The sequence below is a fragment of the Haemorhous mexicanus genome, chromosome 3, assembly GCF_027477595.1.
Source record: "Haemorhous mexicanus isolate bHaeMex1 chromosome 3, bHaeMex1.pri, whole genome shotgun sequence".
In the NCBI taxonomy this organism is placed as follows: domain Eukaryota; kingdom Metazoa; phylum Chordata; class Aves; order Passeriformes; family Fringillidae; genus Haemorhous; species Haemorhous mexicanus.
Window position 1 is genome coordinate 48,398,350 of NC_082343.1, and position 18,290 is coordinate 48,416,639.

General features: G+C 35.7%; 1 protein-coding gene across 9 annotated transcripts in view; it reads right to left on the reverse strand.

Moving 5' to 3' along the window:
* RGS7 (regulator of G protein signaling 7) overlaps window positions 1-18,290 on the reverse strand; it is a 257,489-nt gene that overhangs the window by 115,209 nt on the left and 123,990 nt on the right. For all 9 annotated transcript variants that reach the window (XM_059841690.1, XM_059841686.1, XM_059841685.1 and 6 more), the window contains one exon: window positions 15,451-15,547. In XM_059841690.1, the coding sequence (XP_059697673.1) occupies window positions 15,451-15,547 (97 nt within the window). The remainder of the gene's footprint in view (window positions 1-15,450; window positions 15,548-18,290) is intronic.

The following is an 18,290-nucleotide window of genomic DNA, read 5'->3' on the forward strand; positions in this document are numbered from 1 at the left end:
AAGGGAATATTATAAAACCATTCTCTGTCTTAGTTCCAATGGGAAAATCCAAAGTAACTCCATTAGAGTCACTGAAAAAATTTTTAAAGTTTCAAATCAACATAGTTTCAAATCAACATAGTTCCAAGAAGTGACTGAAAAAGATATTGAAATATGGCTCAAATTCTTCTCAGCTATGACATATGTTGAGACTTACAGAAAACAAACGGCTATTTAAAGTTGCTTAACAAACTTTAAGTCTATTTTTTTACTCCTTCTAAAGCCAGTATGCACGCAAAATTGTGGTGAAGCTGTAACCATCTAGAGCTATTTACTTCTAACATAAAACTTCTCTATACAACACTGTACATATTTAAACTCATCTGCACTTTTGTTACCTGACAGGTGAAAGGGATGTGCAAAAAAAGGCTCCAACTCCTCATATTGTTTAAGAAGCTGTCTTGATCGTCTCTCAAGCACCTTCCAGGGCTATGCAAACTAAAGCAACCATGCTCTAAATTGGGCATGATCACACTCTATAAAGAAGAAACATTCAGACTATTTTGACATAAAACACATTTGTTTTACCAGAGGCATTAGCAATGTAATGATATTCCCTCCTCCAAAAACACTTTGTTTGATGTATGATTGATGCCTCCACAAGACGAATGCTGGCAATTAAAGTCACGTATGTAAAAACCAGGAGAAGCTGTGCTCCCTCCTCTCTCTCTGTGTGCAGGGAAAGTGAGGGAGGACAGGTCCCTTGGGTGTCAGAAAAGGGAGTGTCTTAGAGGCCAGTTAGGGAACTATGCTGAAAAGAAAGCAGAAGGAAAGACAAGTGGGTATGTACAAACAAGTGGGACGAGGCTATTGAGGGACATATTATTTGAAGGACCTTCTGTTGTCTTGGGTTTGACTGATGTGGTCACCTGCACCAAAGCTGGTTACCTGTATTTGGCACAAGGGAAAGGATTTGACAGAGAATGATCACTGCTTACAAAAGCTTTTCAGCAAGGGACACACCAATGCTCTGTTTGTCCCAGAAGATGCACTACTAAAAGGAGTGCTATTTTCTAAAGATGTAAAACTTACAGAGTGCCCTGCAAACGAGTACAGAAAAATTATTTAATTGATTTACAGTTTGTACAATGGTATATGGAAGAACTCCAGCAACACTAAGTCCCCTAGTTGTACTATGATGAAGTGAGTACACAGTTCACTTTATAGCTGTGGTAATGGCCAGAGAGGCCAAATGAAAATACTGCTGCCACAAAAAGAGAATAATTAAGCCTATATTGAAAATCCAAGTGCCTTTATTTTAAGCCCCACTTATGAGCCATAGGTTAGGCTAGTATGCCTTTGGCAACACCAGGGTTTTTTTTTGTTTGTATTTTTGGGTTTTTTTTTGGGGGGGGGGGTGGGATGGTGCAGGGGCTGCTGCATTTACAAGAGGAATGCTATACTCATTATACTCAAAATATTAAAAAAAACCATAATAAAAGAATGATAGGCAAATTTTCATGTTGCTTCAAATGGGACGATTCAGTCTTAATAACATTGATTGCTAGCCTGCTGAACTATTGCAATATTTCTTTAAAAATGAATGACCCTTGCTCTATTTATTTAGAAAAGCCATGCAAGATACAGAAAACATACAGATAAAGGTCAGTGTTTAACATGATGAATTCAGGCAGGATTTCAAAGTATATCAGGCTTGTTCTTGATTTTATTTCGTATGAAAATTCTTCATATCATTTGCAGTGATGGCTGGGCATAAGTTAAATGGAGTTTTGTGCTTTCTTTATTAATGTTAGCATTCATTTTGCCAGGTTTTTCTTTTTTTGTTGTTACTTAAGCAGGTGAAAAGGAATATAAACTGAACACTTGAGCAATAAAAAGCATTCAACTTCAGGCTTTCTGTCTGGTTTCATTGCACTATAACCATATATTACCCTGAGTATCTGCCAGATAAAAAGGCCATGAAAAAATATAACACGTATATAATACCTATCACTCTTTTCCAGTACTTCGATTCCTGTCATGTCCTTTACATTTTTGAAATGCTAATTACACTCAGACTGCTGTATTATACAGCAGTTGCTTTGGGAAAACAGGATTATTTTGCAGTTACAAATGGTCATTAAAGGACAATTTGTGTGATTCAGTGCTAGGGTTGATACCGTTAATAAACACCCTCGACTGGAAACTGTAAAAAACCTTCCAGATAAAGAGAAAACACCTTTGGAAACCCAAGGCAACATCTCACTCCACACATTTTTAGATTTCAGACAATTAACTGGGCCTCTAGTGCAGCCCTGGAGGGACTGGGGGCACTTTGGCTGAGGGCACTTTGGGCATTCCAAGCCCCGCTCTTCAGTCGGGGGCAGCAGGAGCAGGCACAGAATTGTTTTTCTCTGACCTTGCTGGGTGCTGCCTCATTTGTAGCCTGTTCATAGCTTCAGAATCCTCACCCATAATCATAGAAATTAGGCTGCTGTTCCATAGCTGCTTAGACACATACATCATGTACTGGTGCCATAGTATATGTTCAGCTCAGTGATTTAGTTAGATTCTGAGTGAAGAAAGATCGAATCAAATGTGCATGGATTTTACTCAAATTTGTCTTCCTGTAAAAGATATTTAAGTATTGTTTTGGTGTATACAGATCTTTCAAATGAATCTACTTCATTAGCACTAAAGTTGCAGGCTTCACTTACCAACAGAAAAATCTCACGTTGGAAGTAGTAATACTCAGCAAAAAAAGGCTTTTTGGATTTGAGGCAGATCTTTTTACTCTGTTTCTTTTATTCTTCTTTCTTACCAAGTCAATACTAATCACAGATGAAAAACACATTTTATTTTTTTAGTTATGTCAGCAAGAGGACAGCAAGAGGAACTTTTTCCTTTCCAAAATAATGGTAGAAAAGATAGTTCCAAAAGATTTCCAATAGTGATACAAATCTTCTTTAGATATGAGACCTAAGGCCATAATCTCCTTCTTATTTGACAGATCTGTTGATTTGAGAGGAGTTTCAGCTGACTGAGGATACCTACTGCAAATGCTACAACTAATATATTCCATTTTTCGTTTTCCCTGGTATTGTGCCTGTTTATATGCTTGCTGAAGCTAATGCAAAACTTAGGAACTCTTGCTTTTAATCTGTGTAGTGTCCCTTTTTCTTTCTGTTTGCTATTTTTCTGTAAATAAAATTTCCTGTTTGGATAACCCATTATAAAATTATAGAGCATTTAAACTAATAACTGTCTTGCTAAAGCACAAATGACATGTAAATTTTTAGAACAAATAATTATCTGCATCTGAAAGTAGTCTTGGACAGAAGGTAACAAATTATTATTCATGAAATTATATTTTATCTTTTTCTTTTATTTCTGGACTTCTTGATCTCTCACTACATCTATCTGCACATCAGGATTCCATTTTTGAGTAGAGATGGTACAGATAGTTTCTATTTTGGCTTGACTAGTAACAAACCAAGCACAGAGATTCAGCAAATATTGATGTCTAAGTTTGATGGATTGGCCTGAATAGCTGAGCTGTAGAGATGTGCCAGAAGAGTATTTCAAATACATTGAATTAGAGATTTTTATCTCATTTTTTATAACAAAGCATCCAAAACTATTTTACACAAACCCTTTAAACTGGGAGCTTCTTCTCAGACAAACAATTACGACTTGATCTAAAACAGATGTAATATATAGAACTAAATTGACATTTCATTCCCTAACCTCAATATTTATTTTGCTTTCTGTACTGTTCTAAAAGAAATAAAATTGGAAGGAATTATTTTTTTAAATTTTCAGCTATCAATCAGTGATTTTTCAATTGAAACCAATTATAATACTACATTTTAAAACAGCAGTACATGCATAATAGCGATACTTAATTCTTACAAAAAAGTAAGATTACCACAGAGAATAAAGACAATGTCTACACAGACATCTTGTCCTGCATAACCATAATTCAAACAGCCTTTTATAGAACATGAATGTCCTTCAAAACTCAAATCATTCAAAAGTTAAGACACACTATCCATATAAAATTCTGCTTCTTCCACAAGAAGGAATGACTCATCCCACATTTAATAATTTATGTACACTGAGGAAATCTTTTCTTATTTTCTGACACATACATGAATAATCACTGCTCCCAAATCACCCAAACAGATACAGTTTCCAAAAAAATGTAACGCTTTTGATCAAAAAGTATAAATCTTGAAGCACTTTGAAACTTTTAATCTGGTAGTGTCTGGTAATGCCATTCCTTCCCTCGTTAAAAAGATTTAATGGTGTCTTCCCTCTTCCCAATGCACTTCCTGTTCAGAAGTCTGTTTTAATTCGTCCCTGCAAGTGAGGGCTCACAGGTCCCTTTCCTCTTTCTAAAATCAGGTAGTCCTCCATTTTTCTGTTGGGATTTTCCAATTAGTACACTAGTTTAAATATGTTACTTACTCTACCATATAATTTGGTTCTACTAAAATACATTTCAAAAAAGTATTTAATGTTCAATTTATTCTCAGTTTTAGCTTTTCACTGACAATGGTTTCCCTCTAGCCTCCTAATATAGCCTAACTTTCATAGCCTATTAACTGCCCTATAAGGTCTTCCTCTGCCTAATACACAATTCCATTTTAATACAGCTGTGTCCATATAAACTTGCTCAAACACTTTTTAAAATTTTGCATCCCATCATTAATGATTAGAAATAAAAGTTTTAGGAATATTCAAAAGTGCAATTATATCAGACTAAATCCAAAACTAACTAGGGGACTGTTTGGATTAAACATGGCATATCATCCCTTAGAATAAAAGGAGGAGAGTTCTACAAAGAGTGACTAAATTACAGAGGTCATTTAACTCATTGTAGAGGTAATTTATAAGCAGTGTCCTGGATCTCAGTCATATCACATGAAATTAAACAATCCAATTCATGCATACTTTACCTTTCTGCTGGTGTGACAGAGCTCAGGACAACCAGTGCTGAATTGCACCTGCTCAGCACACTGGAGCTGTGTTCCCTGTCCCTTGCATTGCGGTCAAAGGAGCTATTACCAACAAATGGAGAGAGATGGACGTCCACTTGGTTGGGGGTGACTGTTTGTTTTTTATTCTCAAACATTAAGAAATGCATTTTTAAGACAGAGGAAAAAAAGTGACACAAGCTGTACTCTTCTATTTACTTGCAGCAACTATCCTAGAACAGTAAATTGCTACTATGACCACTTTTTCATCCACTTTCTGGAAAATAGACTCAATTACTGGCTTTTAAATGGTCTAGAGTTTGGGGATATCTTGCCTGCTGGAAGCTTCCTTGTACACATGACACAAAATTAAGCTTAGCCTCGTAAATCCTGCTTGAGCAACATGATGTTCTTTAACACAACCACATTTTCTACCTACTTCCAGTGCAGAGCAACCAACCCATCACTCACACAGAACATAAGGGGTCCCTCTGCAAATGCTGATCATGGTAACCATGTCTTTCTGGCTTGTCATTTTAGTAGTAATGATAAATTTTTTAGATGATATATCAACAGTCTGAGAAGATGTAAGTAACAGGCAAGGCCTAAATATTTCTGTAAAACTATATTTGACCTCAGGTACAAAAGCCAAGGAGATGAGTCACTCCACCTCCACCTTTCATTAAGACAGATTCTGATTTGTTCTATTGAACAGATGCTTTTGTAAGCATGAAAGGAATTGACAAAATTTTTTTTAAAAAACACCCACTTTAGAACACAAGTACTAGGAACACAAAAATACTACTACTCAGAAAACAAGTGAATAGAGAACAAAGAAGTCTATTTTTTCTCTAAAGACTATGGAAGAAATGAGAATTCAACTTGATTACTGATGAAAGCAACTAGAAAAACGAGGAGAGGGTAAAAATGTGGGAAGAAAAGCAGAAGGTGGAATTCATGTGATCAAACCATTAACAGGCAGGTTTGGCTCAATGCCTTTTCTCTATTCACAACATATTGGCTGGTCTAGAGATACAGCTCAGAAAACAACTGAGCATTTTACTGTATACTTATTAAGATCTGCAAGCTTCTTTCCATAATAAGTAAATCCAAAACTTACAAGAAGATGGTCTTGATGAAAAGGCAAAGCATCTGACATACAGATGCTTTGGAGAGATGGATGTCTTTGCTTGCTATATGTCTTTGAGTTCTATATGTCTTTAAACTAGTTCCACATTATGGCTGTCACACTTTTTGCTATAAAATCTCAAAAGACAAGAATTCTGGTATCAGACACGCACATGGGTGCTGGTAGCCATGAGAGCCTTGCATGAACATATTATGGTAACTGCCTCTTAAGAAAAAAGAATGCAAAAAAGTCCCACGTGTCTGCTTGTACACTAAAGCACTACCAGGCCTTTTAATAAAAAATATCGTCTCACAAAATGTGTGCTTGGGGAGGGGAGTTTAATACTAATTTCCCTGCCTTTTTTTTTTTTTTTTTTAATATTCTCAATGCTTTCTAATTAGTTTGGCTTCATTAGCCAAATCTTAGCAATGACTGTGTCCTCCTTCCCACAACCAAGTCATTCTTTTGTGCCATCTACCTGGATTCCAGAAGATTCCTCGGTTTCTGCTCTGTTCCTCAGACACCAAACTCAACAGCCTGCTCCTTCTGACTTCCTGACAATCACTGCCTGTTTCCCACTGTGGTCTTTGCTATGGAGAGCTGCGCCAGGAAGCAGCACCTACTCCAGTGATCTTCCCCAGAAGTGGGAGCAAGCAAACCAAGAGCACCCCACTGAGGTCTTCCATCCTTTAAGACAAAAAGACACAGATGCTGTGTGGCAAGGCACACAGCAGGAACCCTGGGCTTTGTGCCTCCAAAGCTGCCAACATCCTCTGGCCTCGGGAACTGCTTAAACTGTGGGGCTGGGATCAGAGAAAACACAGTAACTACAGCCAGCTTACGTGCTGGTTTGGTAACATCAAGGCTTACTCTCCAACTGCATAGACTAGAAAGTAGGTTTTTAAACAATTAACTCAATTATTGACCTTTATTATGAAGCTCAGGAGTAAAATAGGCTTTGTCAAATGTGTGGAGCATTGCAAGCAACACTCATTGCATATTTGAGCACCCTTATTTCCTGTTAACAAATTGTTTTTGATACCATAACTCCATTTTAAATTATTTTGATAATTTGTAAAAAAATTTATTATTATCAGTGGACTCTTTATTTGCATAGTGATAGGTTGTCAGTCAAAGTATGTGAGCTTCATGAAGTTGCCTTTACTTCCCACGAGGGTGACTTTCTAATTTAATGCATGCTACTTTTTTCAGGAATGCAGCTGACAGAAAATAGCAGCAGAACTGCTTTAGCACCCTGCAAAACCAGCCTATAGATAACTTCAGCAACAGCAGAAATATAAACAATTACAATTACTACAACTTATTCCTTGCTTCCTTTCACAAAGACAAGTCTACAGTCTTCTGATGCAAGTGCAATGACAACGACTTTTTCCTCATAGCTGGAACCAACAGAATTAGGAGCTAAATCACAAGTAATCTTGTAAACCCTGCTAACTTGATTTCTTGCTTAAGGGGCATATTCTCTGGGGAATGATTTTACTTAGTTTGATTATTTTAACTGCTGCCCAACTATACACATGAGCCTGTAAAAAATAGAAGATTGAAATCTGCAAATACAGAACCACTTTCTTTTTGCATAAAGTTTGGTTAAATATTTCAAATTACTTTGAAAGAATAGATTTAAAGACAATAAGACAGAAAAATATGTACTAACAAAGTAAAACTGAAGTAGAAAGAAATTATGCTTGAAAAGTCACAAAAGGAGTCAATGTTAGACATCATTTAAGAGGAAAAGGGAACTACTATTCCAGACACATATGCATCATCCTAAAGAGAAAAGGAAATTTGCTTAGACTCTATTATGCCTAGCAGGATGGCTGTAAACAATACATTATTGGTGCCTGTACCAGCAATACTTATCCCATGTCTACATTGCTTGCTAAATTATAGTTAATAGTCATCACGCAACCAAAAACATGCCACCGGACATTAGGGTACAATGCCATGTAAATTTAAACATTAGATATTTTTCAGCATGTACTCCAAAATATAATTGCATCAATAATTATTGTCTCTGTTTATAAAACAATTACAGTACCTGCTTAACTACAGCATTGCATGCAGAAATTCCCTGTAACTATTTTATTCCATTCTAACTAACAATACATTCAGGACCCAAACCTGCTAACCCATATTCCCAGCTTTAGAATTACAATGCACTCTACAAACTGACATTTACAAATCCCATGTACCATTGCAAAGTTTTGATTTTCGGCAAGTCTATGGATACTTTTTGGGACTCGAGGGTTCTGATCTTAGAGGAACAAGATTGGTTTTCTCATCCTTTTGTCCAAGTGGATGTTCATTTCGGAAATAGTATCCAGAGACTACTTAACAAGAGTACAATGAAACAGATTTCACTTTGTGGCAACATTACTAACACTGAAAAACGAATTCATGATGGGACTTCATTTGTCTTTAGCTACACGATTTCTCTCCCCATTCTTAAGGCGAGCTGCAAATTTCCCTCCTGTCTCAGAAGTTAGTGATGGCAGACACAGTACCAACTCTTTCTCCTGAGAAAGCACTTCTCCTCTGCTTCATTCAAATTGCTCTGTGTAAGAATTCCAATGTGATTTAAATACCTTTGCAGTCATAGAAGTACCTCTTAAACTGGTGGAGTTAAATAGTTTACTTTGCTCTGCTTCCTAAATAAAACAATTATTTAAAATACATATCCCCAGCAAATTCTCACTGATACTTATTCCACTTGTTCTAATCATTGCTATCCAGCATCAGTAACATTCATTAAGAGATTTCCAAGAGACAGCAAGGAAAGAAAACCTTTTTCACAGAACTCCTGAATGTATTTCTGTACATTCATTTGTCATTAGACATAATCAAGGCTTTTCTTCCTACAGGGCTTTGTGCACATAACAGATTTTAGCTAAGCTATCACTACCACAGATGCAGCTTATATCAGCTTAAGAGGGTTTCTGTTAAGCTGATATATTATGCACTGCCTCCATGGGCAAATACAAATGGCATAAGTAAGTGTTATACTTATGTTTGGATGGGGCAATTTTCTCTGCTTCCTCAAAGTACTATTCAGTGTTGCCAATGGAAAACCAGCAAAACACAATTATTAACCAGCGTTAACAACAGAAAAAATGGCACACCACTGAAATTGAAGCTGTGAAAGATTGCGGAATTTCTGATAATTTCAGGTTTACATGAGGCTGATTTAGGGCTCTCTTTTCACCCCATATTTTCCATGAATGTCACATGTCCAGAGACTGAGTGTCAAGGGTGCCAAACTAGGTACATTTTTGGCTTTGCTGAATGCAGTAGGTTTTCCCCTGCTCCTCCAACGTTCTCACACTTCAAAGCTGCAATCCTGTTCCACTTGAAACAGTGGCAAAATCTTACACACAAGGAGATTAGTAAGAAGATGTAGCAAAGGCAGGGAAGTATTTTCATTATGAAACAGCATAGTAGGAAAAGCAAAAAATTTCTATGGCTGATCAACAAGGCCCAGACCTAATTCTCTGGAAATAGGAGTCTGGGAGGAAGCATGCATTTGGGAAACAAGACCATTTAATTCAAGCTGCGCGTTTTGTGTGGACAAACCTCAAAGATGAATGTTCCATCAAGTAATTTTCCATCTCACAACAATTGAACAGCTATTAAGGTGGTTTTTTTTCCATCATTGCAGGACTTCTATACCTATCTCTTTTGCAAATGTCTATGAATATAATCTTTTCATATTTTAAGGGAACAGAAATTTATGATGATTGTTTTGCACATAGATTAGTTCAAAAAACATTTTAAATGGGTTTTCAGCATATTTCAGCTTCCTAGGACAATTTTGCAAAATTGCCTCAGACTTTTTTTTACTTTATTTCCTTCTTTTTAATAAAGCTCCCAATGGCAATTGCCACTGAATCAAAAAGTAAGCGTATGAATAAAATTTTTTGTTATGTTGTTTGGTTAGGAAGAAGCAATAACTTTAAATTAGTATTTGTTGTTCTGTTTAAAATAAGTACACATTTTGAAAAGCTTTGCATTCCAATAGTAATTTAATAAAGGTCTGATATTAACACATTCCTTAAAATGAAAATGGAGAGCACAATCATCTTGGAACAGGCTGCCCAGATGAGTCGTGGCTGCCAGACCCCTGGAAGTGTTTAAGGTCAGGCTTGATGGGGCCCTAGGCAACAGCATCTAGTGGGTTGTATCCCTGCCCATAGCAGGGAGGCTGGAACTAGATAATCTTTAAGGTCCCTCCCAACCCAAACAATTCTATTACTCTTATAGAATTATTCTTATTTAATTCTATTATTAAAGACAGTGGAAAGAGTTTTAATTTCTTTCTGAGGAGCATTCATCTTATTTGACCCCAACCCACCACAGCTTGTTCATTCTGCACTTCCCAATGGCGAAGCTGTCACAATTCTGATTTTCCATAAGATACAAAAGTTCTGTCAAGTTTTAAGCAGCTTAAGATCACCCTCAGTAACCAGGCAAATAAACAGAAAGTGAAGGGATGCAGGCAGCACTCAAATATCCACTTTGGTTTTCTGTAAAGCATACAAACCATCATTCATTATTCACTTAATTATATCAATACTTGGAAATTACTGTGGGTCCAATCTTATGGTGCCACTTAGTCAATCTCTTCCACTCATGACTAAAAATCATGGACAAAAAATATCCACTCCCAAAAGATTATGAACATTTGAATGCAAATGAGTCACTCTGAAAAAATTACAAATGCAAGAGACTGGTGGGTTAACTTCAAACAAACTATTCATTTGGGAATAGAGGCTTATTAACTTTTTGTTCTCAAAATTCTGCTTTGAAAAGTGAAACTGTAAACATGGCAAGTCCCTGCTCCAATCTGCCCATCTGAGAAGGCACAGGAGAGGAAATAATCCAGCTTTTGTCCTCGATGAAGTGACAGCAAGCTTTTCACCAAAGCATTTCACTAAGAGTGGAACCTCATCAAGGCAGTGAGCTTGCAGTTTTAACAGTGAAGGCTTGGTTTGCAAGTAACAAGAGCCTCATTTGGAACAAAGAAATCAGCAATGATTCTGCCACTAAATACACTTTAGGACTATTCAAGGAAAGAGAGATGAAGAAATGGATAGAACAACAAAGTATGAACCTGTCATCAACCCAGCATGGGACACACTGAAGTTAAAAACAAGGTCTATAAAATTCAAGACTTGGGATCTGAGAATCCTAGATTTTCCAAAATGGTTCATTTACTCTCAAAAATCTCTCAAAACCAGAAATTCCAAAATTATTTTATTTACCTATAATGCAATATTACTTTGCTCCAAAGGCACCAGATGATCGAAATGCTATGCCTTGTGACTTTTGCTTCTTGTCAAACCAAGTAGAGCTTTCCATTTCATTTTGTGCTTTAGGATGGTAATCTCCAGTACTGAAGCGGATAAACCAATCAAGTAATTTCACATGCAGCACTGAGAAGTCATCAGGTGTTAAAAACTCATTACTCAACTGGAAAAGATCAAAACTAATGACAGATGAAACTCTCCTGTTATTAGTCCCCTGAGTCATCCAATTCTCAGTGTACTGCTCGTCATTTTTTGCTGCCTGCCTCTGTATCACAAGCAATCCTGTTGCAGGTAGCCCCTGTGACTCATTCCTTGAGCTCACCCACCTGTGACTTGCAAGAATGATGAGCCATTATAACACTGCTTTCCTCTGGAGTCTCTCACTACATCTGTCCAGGCTACTGAGACTGCCATCCTGTTTTAAGTTGGATTTTTTTCATGTTCAGAAATATAAATTCTTTAATTTTTTACCAAGCATGCTGCTACTGGTAATTAATCATTATTTTAATACATTTGCTAATCAAAATGCAATAGCTCATTATTTTCATGATTTCCCATGTAAAAGGGAAATAAGCATTTTCTGAGATCAAGAAAAACATTTAACAAAAAATGGATGTAATAACTGCAATAATCTTTCTAAAAAATGGTAAAACACAATATTTATATGGAAAAGATACTATATCAGCTTCACCTACAGGAATGAGAAAAAAACTTAAGACTTCACATGGATCATATTTTCCAGTGAAAGGTAAATTAATGTTTTCATTTTTTTCTTTAACACAGGAGATGCTAAAAACACGCCTTTCTACTGATCTCCTTCTCCTATTTTTGTTGGTTCAAGCTGCAACTACATTCCAAGATCAATGAGCCCTGCATCAGAAACCCGCAGTAATAACAAGTATGAGCACGTTTTTCTTGAAAAGTTTTTATTCTCCCTCTGTGTGTATTCTTCAACTGAACCTTCATTTCTCAATAATTCTTCCTGCTCCTTACTAAAAATTCTCATGTTCCCCACTCAAGCTTACACACCACTCAACTGGCACATTCTCCACAGTTTTTATCAGTTTACCCAAGTATTGCACACTTTAAAGTCCTATGAAGAATCCCACTGATATTCCTCAATGACCACAAGACATCACTACATCTTAATGAAATACTCATGTTCTGATTAGCTTATGCAGCTTTCAGCACAAGGACACCCACACCACCTCACAAAGACTTCCAAAACAAACACTCAATAATTGCTTTGTCAGTAAACTCTGAATGATTCCTTCTGCTTCAAAGTGAACAGCAAATCTTTGGCATTTTCTTGTATCCCTCCTTAGCAAAAATAAAAATTATATTTTAGAGCTCCTAATCTCTATGACTCATATGTCAGACTCCCTAAATTCATCATTTCAAGCAAGTTTTTTTATCCATTTCCAGGCCTAAAGGTGAACCATGGAGCAGGAAAATCACCTCCTCTTTATTCTTAATACTCTAATCCATGTTAATAAAGAATGCACATGACAACCTTCATGCAATCATTATTGCTGACCAGTAAGATGTCTATATACATTATCTTATTCACTCCTCCAAAACATTTCCAAAGCAAGAAGACAAAAACAGTTTGTCTTTCCTTTTTTCATCAAAATGCATAATCACATAGAAGGGCAAAATCTCTTGCCTACTTTTTCCCTTTTAGCCTTGAAAGTTTCAAATTTTTTTTGCTCTCTATGAATGTGTAGAATATATGAAACATAAAGCAAAAGGATTCCTCATCTTTTCAAAATTTCACAAAAGGGAATAATCTTTAATTTAGGATTATATTTTTCTGAAGAACAAAAATCTGTATAGTGTATAGGGAAATATCTGTATTTCAAATGTGTATCTCTGTTGATATTTTACTTGTGAAAATATTTCAGGAACCACTCAGTAAATGAGATAGTATGGTTACATCATCCTATTTATTACAATCACAACATTCCATGAAATTCAAATACCACTCCTCAGGCTGATTTTGCTAATGCAGTTATCTTTAGAGATGGTCAGTAATTCAGCAATAAAAAATGACTGCTCTTTCAACTAGTTTGTCACTTGCTGTTTTTAGAAGAAATACTGTTTAAAAGAAGTACATTAAAAATATACATATAACAAAACAATGCCAACTATATCACATAAGACTCTATTCCTATGACAATTTATGGACATCCTTAGCTTTTACATGTTGTTTAAAGGACTTGTAGAGTCTTTCCTAAGTGCTTGAAGGAACCTGATTTCACTGTGGTAGAGTTATCTGTTTTGCTTCTCCCCATTAAAAAAAATACTGAACAGTTGCAAAGCTCCAGTATTTATGGGACATAATCCAGGACAGATGGTGAGTACAAGACATCCTTTATGCACAGACACACAGACACACATGCACACACAACACACACACACATATATATAAAATATATGAGCATATAAGTATGTATATTTTAACTGAAGGGCTTTTACTTTGATGTCTTTGAGGGTATTAACAGTCCTATAAGTTTTTGTTTAAATGTATTTGCATCATTGTCGTCATGACCCTTAGACAATATTCCCATGTTTCCTAGCAATCAACAGCTTTGAGTTAAGCTGATATTTGTTTGCTACATATACAAACTCCTAGCACATTAAATGGAATTAATGACGTAGGACATAGAGTTGAAGTTTTCAGATTCCATTCAGGATAGAGAACTGACAGGAAAGTAGATTAGTTGAACTGAAATGACAGTTATGCTGTTCTGGTGGGAGTTTCAGTCATGTGTAGCAAAAATTACTGGCAGTCCCTGGTATTTGAGAGAGAAAATCAGAAAAGAGAAAAAAAATGAACTGTCCTATAATTTTTATTTCCCTCTGAAGCTAATAAAGTTCATACATCAGTAGAGAAGTTGGTACATCAGTAACTGCTATGTACAACTGTATATATATTCTAACTCAACCTTTAAAAGCATGATGCCTATTCCAGTTCAAAAAAAAACCAAAAACATTTTGGTCAGCCTACTTTGAAATCTATTATACACAAGTTAAGGCTGAGATTAACAATTAATATGAATTCTTCAATAAAATGCCATGCTGCACTAACTCATGGCAAATAAAGGTCCATTCTCCAGAGGCTATTTTTCCTGCAAGTTTCTGAAATCTAAAATTTATTTTCTAAAATCAGGAAGGAATTTTGTTCACTCTTAAGACTCTATCCTTCTTTATGACAGGATTATTCACTAGGAAAAAAATTCCACAGGCTGAAAATTAAAATATAGAATTCTTCTTGGTGTGCTGGACTGTAGAAACTTGTATAATCCTTTCTGAAAAAGGATACACTCTTACAGATTATGGAAAAATTAGATTAAACAATAGCATCTATTTCAAAGGAACTCAATACTCACTGGAGGATGTACCCACATACATGAATGCATAAATTGTCATAAAATCATGTAAATGGCAGAGTAATCATATGCTAATTAATTAATAAATAGACAGATTTTGTGCCTATGACTGTACTGACCTGAACCAGCGATAAAATTTACGGCTGTTGTGCAAATCACCCCAAAGATCTCAGCAGTTAGTTTCACAAGACAAGGCACTGAGCTACAGAAGCTGAAATAAATGTCACAGCTCCTGATCAGCACCAGTTGCAGAGTGTTGTGATGATTTTTCTTTTGTTCTGCTGCCATGAAATTTCTTATCTTCATGTACTGGCCAATACACTAAATTCATACTTGCTATGGAAGCTGGCTAAAACCAGACCTGACCTGCCATAAAAATACTGCTAGTTTGAGATAATTAACTTTTTGTAGTAAATTAAGTATTCCCTTCCCCTAATTCTCAGGACAAAAACATCTCTGTGCAAACCCACTCCAATCTGAGAGAAACTTCAAAGACTTCTATAATTAAACTATGCAAAGGATAAATAATATCTCCTCCAGACCAGATGACTGTGAATTCTTGACAGTACTTATTTAAAAGTGTTTTCCACTAGAGCATCCCCTTACATAAAACTTTGAAATAGTATAAAATTCACTTTGACTCTTACCAGAAAAGACACTGGGAATCTTGGAAAGAAAACTTTTCACTGTCCGAATAGGAATCCCATTTTTCTCATCTTGCATGCGGGCTATGACATCTTCCATCTGAAAAGAGAAATAAAAAACAAATTTAAAAATAGAAAGAATATATAAATCCATAATTATTTCCTAAAGTAAATCTCCAAGAAATCCTAGATTAATCCCTCAGAATGACAGGTCCCCTTTCTCTATTTCTTTCTTTAATTTATATTCTATAATTTTATTGAACAGGCTAAAACTGCAAGTAATTTATTCATGACAAACAGTAGAAAATATGTGTATTCAAGGACTCTTGAGAAAGAAGCAGCAATGCAGAACAACTTAGTTAAAGTTAGATTTAGTAAAGTACTTAAAAAGCCTTGTCAAAAACCATTGTTGGATATTAAACTTCAAGTTTTGATTGTTTTAATGGTATTGTACCACATATAAAAGCAACATAGACACATACAGGGGACTGATAGGGTTCTCAAATACAATTTTCAAAAAGTAGGTAGAGCTTTTAATTTGAAAGCTAAAATTCCTTCTTTTGTTGTGAGAAGGGGGAAAAAATATAACATGTTGTAATTCCTGGAGACAGCAGAGCCAAAATACTAAGATTTCTTTGTAGGTAATATTGGAGTAGGTAAAAAATATTTTAAATCAATTTTTTTATTTTCTTACATATATATTTTTACATTGGCTCAGTTTTCCAGGTCAATTTTTAGGCTAATTTGGACCAAACATTTTATAAATTGTGCCCTACTCAAAGGTTTACTTTCCTATAAACTATAACCAGAAAACTCTTTCACTGGAAAACAAAGAATATTTAAGTAGAGTTACTGGCTTACAAGGCCAGTTTTCTTTTTCCCATTTCATAATTGAAGTTTACAGATTTGATAATTTCCACCTTTCTTTCTTTCTTTGAACATCTAACTTCTCAAAATGTTCAATGAAATGATGATGACATTAATTACAACTATTCTTTCTTTTTTCTTAAATAACCAAACTGCTGCATATAAACAACTCTGTGTGACAGGGTCTTTTATACTCTTTTATTATTCAAAGTTTAAGAAATTTTTATATGTCACTTCTTTACCCCTAATAGATTCCCAAAGTCTTCATTAAAATTTGTGGCCTGGCTGTACTGTGAAAACAGAATAACAGACAAAATTCAGTCATGCCCCTTTTTCCCCTGAAGTCAGATGTCCCACATTAGCAAATAGCAAACCAGCATTGGCCACAACTTTTCTTTTATTGGCCCAAAAAGGGAGTTATATAGAGCCAGGAAAGCAAACAGCATTTGGGGTCACCAGGAGTATACTTGGGAAAAACAAATAACCACACCAAAAAACAAAAGAAAAAAAAAGAAAACAAAATCTAGTAACTTGACTGCTCATGGAAAAGCTATTTATACATAGAGAGTCTGGAGGTTCCCATGTTCTATGTTTTATAGATGGCATATTAACAACCTAAGGGATACAAATCCAGTGCCATTGTCCAAACCAAAAAGTAAACAAAAGCAAGGTGTGAAAACTGAGTCTATTGTTCAGAATTAAGCAATGTGCAAAATGTAGCAGAAGAAAAGAACCAATATTAATCTGACATGGAATTTAATTATTTAAATAGAAAAGGCAATTAATAGAAAATTGTCAAGCATATCTATGCTTGTCAGCCATTGTCCATGAAATGGCATCTGTCCCTGCATTTTTTATCCACAAAGTAACTGAAGGCTTGTATAAACTCCTTCCAAATTCTGTTGGTAAACTGTCTTATTTTGCCCTTAAGTAAACAGGAATTCACTCACATTTAAGTAAATATTTTTGCTGATCATATTTGGAGATAAATTCCACACATGCAGAGGAAGCTTGTGAGAACATTGCTAGAACCATGGAGTGAATAATGTAGGTTACACTTGGACAAAGTACAGAAAACAATTTGTACATAAGGCAACATGAGAAAGGCAAATTTACAATGTAATAAGGATTGCTACAAACACAGGCCACACTTCTCAAACACAGCATTACAGGTGGAGAGATGCAGTCACTGCTTGCTCAAGAACACTTGAGTGCAAATGTTACATGCCCAGTGCTGTCAGTAGTCAGTCTTCTGAGAGCACATGGAAGAAACTGTTAACTTTTACAAATGCTTTCCTAACCTTTCTTCATGGACAGGATTGGATCTAAACAGCATAAAATCTAACTCTGAGAGAGACTGAAGCTCTGGGAGAGTCCTCTGGTTTTGATTAGCCAAGTGAACTCCAGGGTGGCTGCACTGCAAAATTACACCTTCCCCTTTATATCAAGCTCATAATAATGTTCCACGTCGGGCATGAATTCTGTCTGTGCAAAAGGCAGCTCACCCTGCAGACAGCATTACTGGGAACTGCCTGGATAACTCAGTGAGCAAAGATTACCTCCTAAGTGAGCAGGAATGTTCTGAACACACAACACAACAGCAGTCTTCTAATTAGATACAGTTGACCTCTTGCATGGAAATCTAAGTTACTTGTGGTTTGCGGTTATCTTAAATCTTAAATATAAGAACTCTAGAAAAGGAAGGGAAATTTAAAAGAAAAAAGTTTAAATTAAAGATTCAAACCTATCCAATCTAATATATGCAGGAGCACAGTTTAACTTTTAAAATATGCAGTTGCTGTTTCTGTTACAGCTGCTTTAAATTCAGGAAATATATAACCTCTTCCACTGAAAACCATCAAACTTAATTATATTTGGGAAGCAGCAGTCAAGGCACTCCTGTCATTCATCAACAATGACCTAAGACAATGAAAAGGGCAGAATATTTTAATTAGAATGATGAAAGAAAATCTTAA